The sequence below is a fragment of the Microcaecilia unicolor genome, chromosome 6 (assembly GCF_901765095.1).
Source record: "Microcaecilia unicolor chromosome 6, aMicUni1.1, whole genome shotgun sequence".
In the NCBI taxonomy this organism is placed as follows: Eukaryota; Metazoa; Chordata; class Amphibia; order Gymnophiona; family Siphonopidae; genus Microcaecilia; species Microcaecilia unicolor.
Genome location: NC_044036.1, coordinates 103030187 through 103046488, shown reverse-complemented (window position 1 = coordinate 103046488; position 16302 = coordinate 103030187). Strand labels below are relative to the sequence as shown.

The window sequence follows — 16302 nt, the reverse complement described above, 5'->3', positions numbered from 1 at the left end:
TGGTGAATACCATCAAAAAGAGAATGTTTTGCCAAACAGCTTTGAGATGAACTAAATGATTATCAAAGATTTTCAACTTGCCAGAATTCCACATGCACAAATTTTTCTGATAGGCATCCACTTTGTGTTGTGAAGATCAGTATAGTAGAACCTGCTTGAAGATGATGTAATTAGTTATTTTTTTGTTAGCTCTCTGATAGTAGACCAAAATATATAGCAACATAATTAAGGCTGCAAGTTTATTGCAGTTAACTCTGAGATTAATGCATTATTTTGATTTTTTTTTTTAAATCGCATTCTAGCATCTCCTGTCTCCTCCAAACATCTCTTCTGCTCTCTTCCATTCTCAGCCCCTGTCCTTGGTGCGATCTGGCATCTTTCCCTCCACCCGCGATTCAACAGTACGCTCCCCTTGCACAGTCTACCTTAAAGGCAGTCTTCTGTTCTGGCAGTGGCAGCATTGCACATATATTGCCTGAATCCTGTTCCAAAGCATTTCCTTTGGCACATCCCACCTTCTCTGATATTACTTTTGTTTCTGCAGGGGCAGGATGGGAAAGCTTTGGAGCAGGCAACAGGCAGCAACGGGAGCAAAAGAAGAAGTAGACCAGTGAAGGGGGATTGAGGGGTGCAGATGCTAAACCCTAGGTGGGGAGAGGAGTGAGCTGCAGACCCTGTGAGCAAAACTGGAGGGGCCTCTGGTGGAAACTATGGGCAAGGCAGTGCGTTCTAGCACCACGTTTGTGACACTGTTCATGGATGTGGAGAGGGGGAGAGAAAGATAATGGACCTGAGGGAAGAAGAGACGGAGGGAAGTAAAAGAGAGTGGGATCTGGGGGTGGGAAGGAGAGAGGTTCAGCCCTGAAGGGAAGGGGGATGGGATTTGATATACTGCCTTTTTGTGGTTACAATCGGAGCGGGTTTACACATTATATACAGATACTTATTTAGTACCTGGGGCCATAGAGGGCTAAGTGAGTTGCCCAGAGTTATAAGGAGCTGCAGTGGGAAATAAATTTATATAAACAAAACACCTTTAATTGTCTGATTAATTGTGATTAAATTTTTAAATCAAAATTCAGCCCTAAACATAATAGATCATAGAAGTCAAAATACTCAATATATATTATCACAGTGTGTCTAAAATGTGGGTTCTTGCAGGTCCCAGAAGGTGGTGCTGCTGTTCAGGTGTATTTCTTGGTTCTGCAGTTGTTAAACCTGTGTAGACAAGATATTCCAAAAGTGCTAATAGAGATGTGTATTGTTCTCACTACAGGTACACTCTGGGACTATAACCTGCTCATGAGTCTCTTGGATAATATGTGCACCTCTGTGAGTCATATTGATGAAAATATCAGTTTTGTCTACCAAACCCCCAAAACTCTGATAGAAACAAGGGAACTGAATATACTCACCAAAGCACTCATCAGAAGTTTTGAACTGGAGCAAAACCTGAAACAACCTGAAACTCAGGGTGCTTGCTTGCAAAGAAAGGAGGTCAGAGGGAAACTTGTTGGAACTGATGAATCTATTTGGAAAATGTCCAATGTGGCAAAATGTATTTATACCTTGCAGCCTCAGACTCTAAGCTCCGTGCAGTGTTCACCCAGTGAAATAAAGTGGGTTTGATTTGCTGCTAGCATTATTGCACTAATCGCACTTCCAGGTATTAAAAAAGCAAAACAAACGAAGACAAACCAGATCTTTGGCAGCTGTAGTGCCTCAGTGATACTTATTTTATAAGGCAAAGGTCAAACTCTCTGGTGCATTTTAGTATAACCCTAATGGCAGTGTACCAAAGTATGCAAGGTGGGGAAGCTCTCTATTGCAGGAGAACAGATATTTTGAACTCTGAAGGGAAACTTGCAAATTCTTAACATCTATGATACTATTTGAAATTCTTCTCTTATGAAAATAATTGCATAAAGTTGATATGCTACAAAATTATACACACACAAAAACCACTCTGCTCGCAAATTATAGTAGCATTTGGTTTTGTACTATTATCAATCATGACACCAAAGAAATAGATTGATATTTCACTGTTCTTTATTTTGACAGATGGGGCATATTTTTGAAAGTAATAATACTGCTGTTTAAAGAAAACAAAAATGATCAGTGTCTTGCTACTTCTCAGTCCTGTTGAGTAGAATTTTCAGTGTCTTCTGAAAGCAGTGGATGAGCCACAGAATTCTATAAAGTACATTTGCAATCAAAAAAAGATACTGTGAGACAAGCTTTCAAAATATACAGAAACCTAACTTGTAGTGCTCCCTTCTGTTCTATTTATTGCTGCTGCTTCTATCACCCCCGAAGTCCCTGGTACCTGCCACCAGTGCCTTTCTTCCACTCTCCTCACCCTAGCTAATAGCAACACTATTGCACATGAGACTGAGCTGCCTCACTCATGCTTCCTGCAGTAGCTTTGTTCTTCCTATTATTTTTCTTTTACAAATAGGAAACCAGTGGGGTGCTTTGAGGCTGCTGCAGGGACCACGTTTACAGGCTCACAGACCCATACACAGTACAGTGGTCTTCAGCTGTCATCAGCAGTTCCTGACTCACCTTGCATCTCAAGAATACTACTTAGTTTGTGAGTTTTAGTATGGTCTTTGAGTGTTGTATTCATCCCCAGCTATAAATTGTGCCTTTTTTAATTTTGTTTGAACAGTGATCAATCCATTTCTAACCAGGCTTCACTTCAACATAGTCAATGTAAAATAAATTCTGTATCTAACTAGTAATGTGAGAATGGACCTCAAAACCACAAAGGTCAAAAATACTTTCCAGTGTCTTTTATTTTTATTTTGTTGACATATATAAAATAACCTAGAGAAGGAAGTGATGCAGTGTTTGATGATTTCTTAGCAAATCATGAAGAGCTGTTTTTTTTTCCCTTTAGAACACAATTTAATACAACTCTTTTGGCTATCTGGGTTGTAATTCCTGATGGCTAGAGCTTTAACTTTACTTAAATGCTGTCTTAAAAGGGGTTGCCTATCCAGAGAGGTTGGGGCCTTTAGCCCACACACGACAATAAGACAGTTGTCTAAAGAAAGCCCTTGTTAGTACAGATTAAAATGTTTCTTCCCAAAGGTCTTAAGGGTTTTTCTCCCTGATAGCATAACAATAGAAACACATGATGGACATAATGCCAAATGACATTTTTGAAAGAAGGTACGCCCAGGGGATCAATATTCAGGTTTTCCCCAGTGGTGTCATGACAGTAACTTTAGTACGTGACATTACTACTATTTAGAGGAACCCTGGGTTGTGAAGCATCAGTAGGTGTGTACAGGCAGAAAATTCATGCTTTGTTTCATGTCCTTTCATATTTTGTAATAGTGTATGCTATAACATGTACTATTTTTGTGTACATTAAATAGTGTTTGCTAGAGTAAAACAAGAATACACATCTGTAGCTGGCAGTATGTACGGGATGGTGGCAATTACCTCATCTGAAACACAGGTTAAGGAAGAGGGATTATAGGAGATGGGGGCTTCAACTTCCCTCGCAGACTTGTGCCATGGGTCTGACAGGGGATGAACAGGGTTCCTCACCCACTACTTTCCTTATTTGGTGGCATGGGTTTGGCCAGGGATCAGGTTTGTGGATGCTTTTATTTTTCATGTTGGAAGGGAGAGTGGCTGACCACATTTAGACAAGATTTGACTGGTCTAGTTAGGCAGATAATGCTAATGCTTAAAATCAGCGCTGGCCACCTAGCTTTCTCCCATTGACCCTTCTAAACTTCTGACTGGTTAACTATAACCAGTTAGCCTGGTCAATTTTCAAAAGGCTTTGATCTAATTGGTTAAGCTGGCTAGATCCCTTTGAATATTGGCCTGCCAGTCTCTCTCATATTCACCTATTAGTGGTTTTAGATATCCCTTACAACCCATGGGAGTTCAGACATTCATCTTCTGAAATAGGTTCTCTTAACTTGAGCCCCTCTCATCTAGAGTGTACTAAAGAACAGCACTTCTGATGCTTTTTGCATATGTCATGGATCATCTCCATCCTACATCCCTACATTCCATGTATTGAACAAACCTTCTTGTTATAACTATATATCAGGAATTCTTTGTATGAAGCACTCTACATTTGTCGTCTTATAAGTATTTTCAGCAAAAGGTGACAGTATTTATTATAGCAAGAGGAAATTTATTATTTATGCCACAAAAGATTGTTACCTGCTGGTAAACTTAAAAAAAAGTTTCATTTATTTCTTGTAAAACAATTAATATTTATGGAACTATGACATTGACACACTTATATTAATTTGCTGTAAGTGCCTGAGCTTAGGGTGCTATATAAATGCCAAAATGTATGTGTTATGTATATAGATATGTAAAACATTTTTTTAAAGCAGAAGTTTAAACATAAGGCTGGAAGGAGGTCTGTGCTTTTGCTAGTCTGCTTAATGTGTATGTTAACCAGAATTGATTAGAGAAGCATATGCAAACACCGTGCACCGCTTGGGCTTGCCTTAGAAATGTTCTGTTTGCTCGTGCTCTTGCATGACTTCAGTACTGTAATTGAGTTTAATTTATGTTCAGTTTAGAATCATGTATATAACTATAAAATATGTATTTGTAAAGGCAATAAAATCAGTAACAGGTAAAATAGAATTGTCCAATGTATTATACAAAAAAAAAAGAAAATGACGGTTTTAAGTCCCTGGCAGAATTGTCATCTTGAAAATGAACTTGATAATTTTTTTTATAGATTGTACTTATGCCCATGGATAGTGCAAAATGAATTGTATTGTAAATGTCCGCAATAAATATGGAGCCAGATTCTAAACAAATGTATGTAGATATTTTTTGCTAGACCAAATTCAAGTTAGGTTTTTTTCTTTAACCAACTATTTATATGAATATCATTGCAGAACACCTCTTATTTTCACATTTTCTCAGGAAAAAGACTGTGGTTGATGCAATAAGGAAGGGTGATGAGCCTTATGTACTATTAAGCACCGTGTGCATATTTTTCTGCGTTGCAGCTTAGTGACCAATGCAGGAAAGAGTTTTTGCATACCAAAACTGTAAGAGTGTGTATTTAAATGTTAATTTTAGCTATTACCCCTCCATGTAGAGAAACAAGTCCCAAAGGTTTAACATTTTATTTTGGGGGGGGGGGGGGGGGTGTAATTCTGGTACTTCTAACTCCTTGTCTAAAGTGTAGTAAAGTGCAAGCATTAATGTAGATTGGAGTACAGCTTAAAGTGCCAGCATGATTTACCTGCACTACTTACTTCTGGCAGGTGAGCAAGAAATGGACCTCTCTCCCACTCTCTGATATATTAAAGATATCTGAGTAGACCCCATGCCTGCCTATATATATATTGCTAAATCTAGAGTGCAAGCATTACAAATGATTCAGAATGCTGCTGCAAGGTTGATATTAGGAGCCTGGAGATTATGAACATACGACACAATTGTTGAAACAATTGCACTGGCTACCAATAGCATGTTGAGTGCAATATAAGATTTTGTCATTAATTTATCAGGCTTGCTATAGATTTGAAAGTACAAACTCCACACTGATCTGCTGCACAAAAATTAGGAGGAAACTCACACAACACACGTGAAGATTCAAGGCCACTCTTTTTGAAGGAGGAAAGGGATCTTATCCTACTGCAGCAACTAGAAACTGTATTTCTTAGCAGACCACAGTGAAAAAGTAATCACTGCTCCCAAAAACCTCCCAATAGAGATTTTAGAAAGAAACTTTTCAGGTTTTTTTTTTCTTTTTCAAAACTTTTTTTGCAAATTAATATTGTATAAATCAATTATGTTCTGTATTCAGTTTCAAACACAATATTAAAATTAGTCTCGTGCTTCATAATAATTGCACACTCTAAAGCCCCTTTAGGCAATGCCCCACAAAAAACGGGAATTTATCTGAATCCTGCAGTGCCCACGTAGCAGCAACAATGTTAGGAATCTGTTCAGTCTGGTTCCAACGGACCCGTTTCGCTGTAGCTTCTTCAGGAAACCGACTGAACAGGCTGCACGGTCTCAGCTGCAAACAGGGATGTTCATCAGTAACCACTCCTGTATCATGGCAAGAAAACCATGAGGGAAAGGGGAGGTCCCTCATTGTGTGGTCACCAGGAGTCACCTCTGACTTAAAGGCACATCTGGATCCTTGGGAGCTATTACTATTTCTGTTTGTTTATTTTGTCATTTATCTGCTCACAACCTAAGCGGAAAGAGGAGTTAATTCTCTGTGTGTGAATTCTGTTGCTTGCTGCTGAGCTGTTTTCCTTGCTGCTTTTGTTTGGATCAATTCATTAACTATTGTGTGTATGTGCCCTCCGGGACCATAATAGTTGTAAACCCCTGACGCAGCCTCTAGAGAGGTGAAACGTGGCCATGTCGGGTTGTATTTTAAAGTGGCAAGAATAAGTCTTTTTTTAACCATAGAAGTGTGTTCTGCTTTGTGGTCTGCATTGTTTTATTTGCAGAACTTTGTTTTCCTTTTCTGGATTTTCTGGGCTATTTCCTTTGAGGGCCTTGAAGATCAGACATAGAGTTTTAACTTTATCCCTGTATTGTACTGGTAGCCAGTGAAGTTTTTACACAAAATGGTGTGATGTGGTCACGTTGCTTACAACCTTCTATTAGTCCTGCAGCATTCTGTGCGTTACAGTAATCCAGTCTTGATATTATCTTGGCATGCACAACAGAGATGAAACTTGCCTTCTCAATTTAAGGAGAGAGGTAGTGTAGTTTTTGTAAATGATAGCAACAGCTCTTGAAGGTTACTTGGATTTGGGTGATCAGAGTTCAGTGTTGAATTGAGCTGTATTCCAAGGTTCCTGACTTGTAATTTGAGGGGGGGAGTTCATATTTACCAAAAGAGATTTTGTTGTCAAGTATGTTACCCACTTGTGTTAGAAACACATAGAAGCTCAGTTTGACTTGGGTTCAGGCAAAGTTTACCTACCATCAATTCAAGAATGGGCTAAAAGCAACGGTCAGTTTATTCAGAGCTGTGGGTAAGTCAAGCTCAATGTGTATGAGTAGCTGCACGTCATTTGTGTAGATGTCTGAGTATCCAATCAACCAAAATCAGCTCAGCCAGTGGTTTGAGGTAGACATTGAACAGAATTAGTGACAGTATTGATCCTTGTGGTACCCCACAGGTCAGTGCCCAGGGTGGTGATGAGGTGATGCTGAACAGTGTTGACTGTTACCTGTCTGATGGACAGGATCTGAACCAAGCAAGTACTGTTTCATTGATACCTGTTTCTGCCAGTTGTGATAGCATGATCCACAGTGTCAAATGCTGCTGAGAAATCTAGCCGTACTAACAATAAGGCAAATCCCCTGTTTCGATTTCTGTGAATAGGGACACACGAACTGTTTCTGTTCCATAGCTGCGTCTGAATCCAGTTTCTCTTTTCTATCCAGTCATTGAGTTGAACACAGACTGTTTGTTCTGAGTTTTCCTAGAAATGGGGTGAGATACTGGCTGGTAAGTATCAGGTTTGTTCTGGTCAAGGTGGTTGTTCTTAAGCAAAGGACATGCCACGGCCCTTTTTAATGCTGTTGGTAGTTGCCCATTAGAGAGGACTTCACAATTTTTATGGTGCCTTCTGAGGCCCCTGTTTGCCTGCTATACTATCTTTGATGGGCAGGGGTCAAGGGAGCAGGTAGTTGGTCGAAGATCTCTCAGGATTTTGTCAAGTCCCTCCTCTATTATTGGGTTAAGAGTCCCATATGTGTGTTGGGGGGGGGGGGGGCGGAGTTTGTGCACTCCTGGTTAGCTGGTTGGAGACTGGATGGAACTGCCTGTAACTCCTGGCAGAGACTTTTAATTTTGTTGGCAAAGTATGCAGCAAAATCAGTGCAGTTCAAGTTTTGACTGGGCAGGCTGGTTTGTGTGAGGGTTGCAGTAGGCTGTTTCCTATGTTGAACAGGTGCTTGGTTGACTATATATTGGCGGCCTGTTCAATGCAATGAAAGAACTACTGTTTTTTGGCTGCTGTCAAGGCTTGGTGGTACTTTGTCATGTGTTGCCTACAGTTTAGCCTGTCCTCATCCGGGTGAGATTTATGCGATCTTTCCAGTTTCTGCTCTTCACACTTAAAGGTCTGAAGTTCTATAGAAAACCAAGGTGAGTATTTGTGAGTGGGGCATAATATATATATATAGTTAAAAAGGCCTGTTTCGGAGAAAAATGAAACAGGCGCTAGCAAGGTTTTCCTGGGTGTGTGCCCCCCCCCCCCCCGAGGTGACAGCAGCCAGTGATGCACCGTGGGCCCCCCCAAGGTGGCAGCAGACAGTGCACCACCGTCCCCCCCAAACAGGTCGCCGGCGTTTCCCCCCCCCCCAACGTGTCGTACATCAGCTGAGCGCCGCTTCCCCCCCCCCCCTCCGTGTAATAGAGAAACAGAATTGAAAAGGTTAACCTGCGAAATTGATTTAATGAAGGAATGGAAGCCCCGCAGCCAGCCATGGGTTGTGAGCTGTGCATCTGCTCCTCGTCTCAGTGTTGACGTCAGTGCCCCTGGACTGGAGGTGTACCCCGTTGTGACACGAGAGGAGGACTCCTCCTCTGACGTTGCTACGGGGTACACCTCCAGTACAGGGGCAGTGACGTCACCGCTGAGAGTAGGAGCAGATGCCCAGCTCACAACCCATGGCTGGCTGCGGGTCCACAATTGGTGCGTAAAAACGTTTTACCAGCTTAACTTTTTAAAATTGGGTTTTCTATGTGACGGAGAGGGGGGGAAGTGGTGCTCTGCTGCTGTAGGACAGAGGGTGGGTGTGAGCGGCAGCGACCTGTTGTGGGGGGGGGGGGGGGTGGAGCAGTGGGTGGAGCAGTGGGTGTTGCGCCGTTGGGGGAGGGAGGGTGGAGCAGTTGGTGTTTTGACCTGGGGGGGGGGGTTGGATGTATTGAGCGGTGGCAACATGTTAGGGGGGTGTTGGGTGGTGGTGTTGGGAACTTTGGGGGGGTTAAGGGTGAGGGGCGGTGATTGGCCGTCGCGTCGTACTGTTGGGAAGTTGTGCTCCGCCCTCGATGTCACCACATTTGACGCGAGGGCGGGGCACAGACATGGTGAGTTGGATTGCTTCACCACCATGAAGTTACGAACTGGTGTGTGATTTCCTGCAGTGACGTCAGGGTCCTCAGAACGTTGAGGGAGCATTTTATTATAGTAGATATATATATATATATATATATATATATATATATATATATATATATATATATATATATATATATATATATATTTAGTGGTGCCATTTTCTCCAAGGTCTTAGCTAAGTGTGAATTCCAAATATTAACCTGTTCTGACACTAGTTTTTTCATCCACCTGTGGATATTCCAAGGCCTCTAGGAAATTTAGCTGTCAGATTTTTATTGTCTCTGATCTCCTTCAAACTCTGAGAGGTGCTATTTGTTTCAGGTTGTCATTTAGGGAAAACTTAATTGCTCTTGGTCCCTCAGCTATATGGTAAGCCTTATTGTAGAAAATCTTTAGCATCATATCTGTTAGTTGAATGTTCTAATGCATACTTATTAGATGTATCATTAGTATTATGCTAACATTGTATTATATTTCTGGTATTTTAATTCCTTTGCACTTGTGTATATTTTTGATACTGTTTTGTGGTAGTTCTATTATTAGTTTCAATTTACTGTTTTCAAGTTTACCTAATTTATTGTATTTACAGTGGGGGAAATAAGTATTTGATCCCTTGCTGATTTTGTAAGTTTGCCCACTGACAAAGACATGAGCAGCCCATAATTGAAGGGTAGGTTATTGGTAACAGTGAGAGATAGCACATCACAAATTAAATCCGGAAAATCACATTGTGGAAAGTATATGAATTTATTTGCATTCTGCAGAGGGAAATAAGTATTTAATCCCTCTGGCAAACAAGACCTAATACTTGGTGGCAAAACCCTTGTTGGCAAGCACAGCGGTCAGACGTCTTCTGTAGTTGATGATGAGGTTTGCACACATATCAGGAGGAATTTTGGTCCACTCCTCTTTGCAGATCATCTCTAAATCATTAAGAGTTCTGGGCTGTCGCTTGGCAACTCGCATCTTCAGCTCCCTCCATAAGTTTTCAATGGGATTAAGGTCTGGTGACTGGCTAGGCCACTCCATGACCCTAATGTGCTTCTTCCTGAGCCACTCCTTTGTTGCCTTGGCTGTATGTTTTGGGTCATTGTCGTGCTGGAAGACCCAGCCACGACCCATTTTTAAGGCCCTGGCGGAGGGAAGGAGGTTGTCACTCAGAATTGTACGGTACACGGCCCCATCCATTCTCCCATTGATGCGGTGAAGTAGTCCTGTGCCCTTAGCAGAGAAACACCCCCAAAACATAACATTTCCACCTCCATGCTTGACAGTGGGGACGGTGTTCTTTGGGTCATAGGCAGCATTTCTCTTCCTCCAAACACGGCGAGTTGAGTTCATGCCAAAGAGCTCAATTTTTGTCTCATCTGACCACAGCACCTTCTCCCAATCACTCTCGGCATCATCCAGGTGTTCACTGGCAAACTTCAGACGGGCCGTCACATGTGCCTTCCGGAGCAGGGGGACCTTGCGGGCACTGCAGGATTGCAATCCGTTATGTCGTAATGTGTTACCAATGGTTTTCGTGGTGACAGTGGTCCCAGCTGCCTTGAGATCATTGACAAGTTCCCCCCTTGTAGTTGTAGGCTGATTTCTAACCTTCCTCATGATCAAGGATACCCCACGAGGTGAGATTTTGCGTGGAGCCCCAGATCTTTGTCGATTGACAGTCATTTTGTACTTCTTCCATTTTCTTACTATGGCACCAACAGTTGTCTCCTTCTCGCCCAGCGTCTTACTGATGGTTTTGTAGCCCATTCCAGCCTTGTGCAGGTGTATGATCTTGTCCCTGACATCCTTAGACAGCTCCTTGCTCTTGGCCATTTTGTAGAGGTTAGAGTCTGACTGATTCACTGAGTCTGTGGACAGGTGTCTTTCATACAGGTGACCATTGCCGACAGCTGTCTGTCATGCAGGTAACGAGTTGATTTGGAGCATCTACCTGGTCTGTAGGGGCCAGATCTCTTACTGGTTGGTGGGGGATCAAATACTTATTTCCCTCTGCAGAATGCAAATAAATTCATATACTTTCCACAATGTGATTTTCCGGATTAAATTTGTGATGTGCTATCTCTCACTGTTACCAATAACCTACCCTTCAATTATGGGCTGCTCATGTCTTTGTCAGTGGGCAAACTTACAAAATCAGCAAGGGATCAAATACTTATTTCCCCCACTGTATGTTTATTCTTGGTTATTTTACTATTCTGCTGTTAACAAAATCGTAAGTTTTATTCTAAACTGTACCTGCTGTATACCAGCTTGGTTGAATCTCTTCATAAAGGCGGTTAATACATCTCAATAAATAAGAAAATGGTCTGCCCATGATAAGGATGCTATTTCAATACTGCTATCCCAAATACAGTATAGTATGTGACTCATGGGTTGGAGACTTGATCACCTGTATGTATCCTAGTTCTGTCATGTACAGGAAGACAGCTGTGGTGCTATCTGGATGTGTAGATTGAAATCTCCCATGATCGCCATCCTAGGGTAATTGAGTTACATGTAATCAGATCAAGGAGTTCTTGCACAGATGTGTTATGATGTGCTTGCTAACATGAGCAGTCAGATTTGATTTTTCCTTTTCTAGCTGGATTAATAGATTCTGATTCATTTAGCTGGGGAATGGCAATTCTGTAGGGTTTGATTGTATTTCAAATCAGGACTGCTACCCCTCCACCTTGGTTGATGTTGGGTGTTGAAACCTGGTGGTAAACCCCTGCGTTCATCTAGCCAGGTTTCACTTTTATGTCAAGATGATGTTCATGGATGATATCATGGATTGCTGAGGATTTCTTAGCAGCTGATCTGGCATTCATCATTGTTTTGCTATTGCCTGTGAGGACTGTTGGGCTGGGTGAGTCTGAATAAACAGGTTGTTAGCTTGGAGGAGGAGTGGGCAGGTCTGTGGGTGGCATTACCTGTCTTAGTTTAACACTGTAGTGGCTCCTGAGATTTGCCAGTATTTCCATCTGCGCCTCTGTTGGCGTCATTCGCTCTTGCCAATGAGGACTGTTGGGCTGTGGGAGGGACTGGGGGAGCCTGAGTGAACAGATTCTCAGTGTGGAAGAGGAATGAGCATGTCTGTGGGTGCCTGTTGATGACATCACCTGCCATAGTTTAAAAATCTAGTAGCTCCTGAGGTTTTATGACACGTGTGTTTGCTACATGTTGCTTCATTTCACCAGGTTTGACTGTTCATGCATATTTTTTTTTTATAGTGGGTCCAACTATGTGGAATGATCTTCCTTTAGGACTAGGAAAAATAACCTCCTTGCTTTCTTTCAGGAAATGGCTAAAGACATTTATTTTGTCAAACTTTTACAAATGATTATAAATGTAGTCAGATTCAGAGAAGGTTTAGGTGCCACGGCTTGTTTATAATATGATAGATATTGAATAATTTAGTGTATTTGTTTTATTTTGTATATCGATATCTTATGAAAGTTTTATTGTAAATTGCTTAGATTATATAGATAATGTGGTGTACAAATATGATAAAATTAAAAAAAAAAATCTTTGCAGTGGGCTGAATTGCATTATAATTGTCTCATGCGAATGTGTATCTCACCATATAAAGCTCTCAGAGCGACCATGCGATCTGATAATTGCCGAAAGTGTACTAATCCCTATGCTGATCTGTGATGCATGTTTTGGTCTTGCTCATCCTCCATGTTGCATTTTTGGAGACAAATCTTTACGCATATTTCATGCCATTGGCAATCGCGCTTGCAACTCTTATTTCTTTTACTTTTTTAACAATTGCAGCTAAAGGACTTTGCTATAAGAACTGTACATTTCAAAAAAGGACAAAGTCATCTATTTTATAATGTTGGATTGATTCTGAAGCCCCCACCTTTATCACAGTGGTGCTCCTTCATGATACATCTCTGTCTTTGGAGTACAGGGGGATTCAGGACATATCTTCACTCTGTGGTGAATCTTTTTGTGAGATTTGGTCCCCTTTTTGGACGTCATTGACTCTTGTGGCAAGAAGTAGGATCTTGAATACCTAGCTGAGTTCCTGTTAGCTTTTGTAATTTTGCCTATGTGCATTTTGGGGGTGGGGGACTTCTGGGTTCCTATTGGTAGTTTACTATATCTTTTTCTTTGCATTTGTATTTACCTTCGCAATAAGGCATGTATTCAAATTTCTTTCAACATAAATGTGAGCTTAAAGCTGCTGCGGTTTATTAATTGTACAATATGGACTCACTGGAGGAAGGATGTGTGGGTCTTAGGATGAAATTGGGAAATGTAGTGGTGGACAAATTAGTGGATTTTTTTTAATTTTTAGGCAAGTTGTGGATCTGAAGTAGGGGCTTGGGGATAAGGGGAGATTTTGGACAGGTGGAGACTCCAAGGGTAAGGGATTATTTTGGGGGGGTTTGGGGAGGTGTTTAAGGATAGAGTTAAGCACCTTTTTCATCTTTGCACGATCAGTTATGCCCCTGAGATTTGGTTCCTGCATTTTTATTGCAGGAGTGCTCCGATGCTATGTTGGACCTAGTGGTTCAGTTTGAGTACATTCTTAGTACTTAGGAGTGGTACTACTGGCCTTGAAGGAGGCAGCAGTTACCCATATTTTAAAGCTGGGCTTGGTAGGAGGTAACAAAACATCAGCTATTTTTGTTGGAGGAGGTGGTGGTGGCTCAAATTGGGGATTTTCTAGAGGATCGGGGGTTTATTGGATAATGGTTAACATGATTTCAGAAGGGAGTTGGGACGGAGATGTTGATAGCATTGTTGGATGAGGTGGTGTATTGGCATGATGGGGGTGGAAGGTGTGTTTTATTGATTTCATTGTGGCTTTTGAAATGGTGGATGCTGGTATTTTAGTTTAGAGATGTTAGCAAATGGGTTTGGAGGGTCAGGTGTTGTGCTGGCTCCATTTTTTCTGACAGGGAGAGGTTATCTAGTATGATTTCAGGGGAGCAGTCTGACAGGAAGAAATTAGGAAGAGGGGTTCCTCAGTGTTCTCTCTCATTTATTGTTCAATGTTTATATGAATAATATAAAATTATACATGGGATTTTGTTTTAAGCTTATGTGGACAACATTCAGCTGCTACTTTTGGTGGGAGGAGATGGGGGTGAGCAATGTGTGAGACTGTAGGATTGTATGAGTAAGGTGGGGGGAATGGTTTGGAATGTTTTGAAATCTGTGGCATTGTTTTGGGGATGTTACCTGGTCATCTTTGTGTTTGAGAATGGCAGTAGGCATGGAATATCTTCCCTGTGTGGAGTTTGTGAAGGTTTTGGGGGTGGTGTTGGAAGAAGGGGAGGAGTTGTGTCTAGGCAAATTACAGGGATTTTGTGCCAGTTTTATGCTAAATTGCACATGGTGCAGAAGTTGAGACCCTTTTAAAGAGGGGACGCTTTCTGTTCGGTGGTGCATCAGGTGGTGGCTAGTGTGTTGAATTATTGTAATGTTTTATATGTAGGACTGCTTGATTGATTTGGTTAGGGAGCTACAGATAGGCTAGAATATTTTAGCTAGGTTTCTTTGTTGTGTTCATTCGTGGTGTAGTGTGGCACCGTTATTCAGACAATTACACTGGCTGCCTGTGAGACCATGGGAAGATCTTTGTCCCCAATATTCTTTCTGGTTAAGATAACCATTTTAGTTGCCACCCTCTGTACCAACTCCATTCAGTTTTTATAACTTTTTAAAGGTGTAGACAGAACTCTTGTCACACAAATCTTTTATATAGCAACAATGTAGTCTTTCTATTCTCTTCCTAGATGCCTGCTTGAGATTGGTGTTTGTTTTCTTTGATTTAAAATTGTGCTGATGTTGGTGTCCTATTTTACTTTGTATGAGCCAGTGTGCCAATTTAGATCTTCCTCAAAAATTGTTTGTTTTTTGGGGGATGGTTATAATCAAGAAGGAGCAATGGAGGAAAAGAGTGTTTCGGATTTGAAAAGTACAATGGAACCAGCTGTCTAATATTGTTCAGAGCACCTGCTATTGTGTCTTTTTAGGAAAGCTTTAAATTTTTATCTTAATTTTTAATCCTCTGCAACCTGATAATGCAAGCCTGAGTATGATCTTCAATGTCACTGGATCTATATGCTGGGACTCTGAACATTGCTCCTGTAGCACTCCTAAGCTGGGCTTCCAAATCAAACCCTACTTTCCAGCAATAGCAGCACATAGGAAATCTTAGGAAAAATGGCATTAAATTTGAGATTGCCGATTTCAATGCTTTAGTAGTATCTTCCCCCTGCCTCTAGGGCTGCTATGCCACATCTTCCGACAGCCATACACTCATTTTCCTGTTTTGAGTATGTGTGCTTATAATTTCTATAGTGCTACTAGACAAACGCAGAGCTGTACACATGAACATGTAAGAGACCAGACCCTGCTCGACAGAGCTTACAAAATCAGGACAGACAAACAGGACAGATAAGGGAATTACTTAAGGTAGGAATGACATAACAGATATGGGTACTGAACAAGAGAATAGGGGTTAGGAGTTAAAAATCAGCTTCAAAAAGGTAGACTTTAGCCTAGATTTGAAGACGGCCAGTGATGGAGCTTGACGTGTACTGGTTCAGGAAGTCTATTCCAGGCATATGGTGCAGCAAGGTAAAAGGAACACGGAGTCTGGAGTTGGCAGTGGAGGAGAAGGGTACAGATAAGAATGAAGTTCCCGGGGAGGTGTGTATTACACTGTACTGTTGTAGTTTCTGTAAGCTGTAGGCTCTTGTGAGCTCTCCAGGGACAGAAATATACCTACTGTACCTAAATGTACACCACTTCAGTAGCCTTCAGGCTTGCAGGCAGTATATAAGAAAATGTAAAATACATAAATACAAATGTCGAGAAGCAGAATAAAAACAATTGTCAGCATTTTCAGTATATTAGGGAGCAATGTACTGTCTAGTTATGTTTCTATAATGCTATGGTTTTTTCCCTGCATGTTCTTTTACATTTGTTAATAATTACTGCATGCTTTATGCAGTAAATAAGGCATTAATGATCCTTCTCAGAAATGTATGTGCTAGCCCATGAAACAAGGAAACCTAGGGTTTCTGCTAAACTCTTGACCTGCACTTGACTTGTAAGCCATCCTAAACTACTTTCTCAGTTAGAGGTGAACTGACAATACAGAAAAACATATCCTGCTCTATCAATCCAACATGAAATCTTCATTACTTTCTTGATTAAACTCTTAAATGTTCACAGTTCA

General features: G+C 41.2%; 1 protein-coding gene across 2 annotated transcripts in view; it reads left to right on the top strand.

Annotated features, from left to right (window-relative positions):
* KIF14 (kinesin family member 14) overlaps positions 1 to 4783 on the top strand; it is a 180296-nt gene extending 175513 nt beyond the window's left edge. For both annotated transcript variants that reach the window (XM_030207054.1, XM_030207053.1), the window contains one exon: positions 1277 to 4783. In XM_030207054.1, coding sequence (XP_030062914.1) covers positions 1277 to 1629 — 353 coding nt within the window. In that variant the 3' untranslated portion in view covers positions 1630 to 4783. The remainder of the gene's footprint in view (positions 1 to 1276) is intronic.
* The last annotated feature ends 11519 nt before the right edge of the window (positions 4784 to 16302 follow it).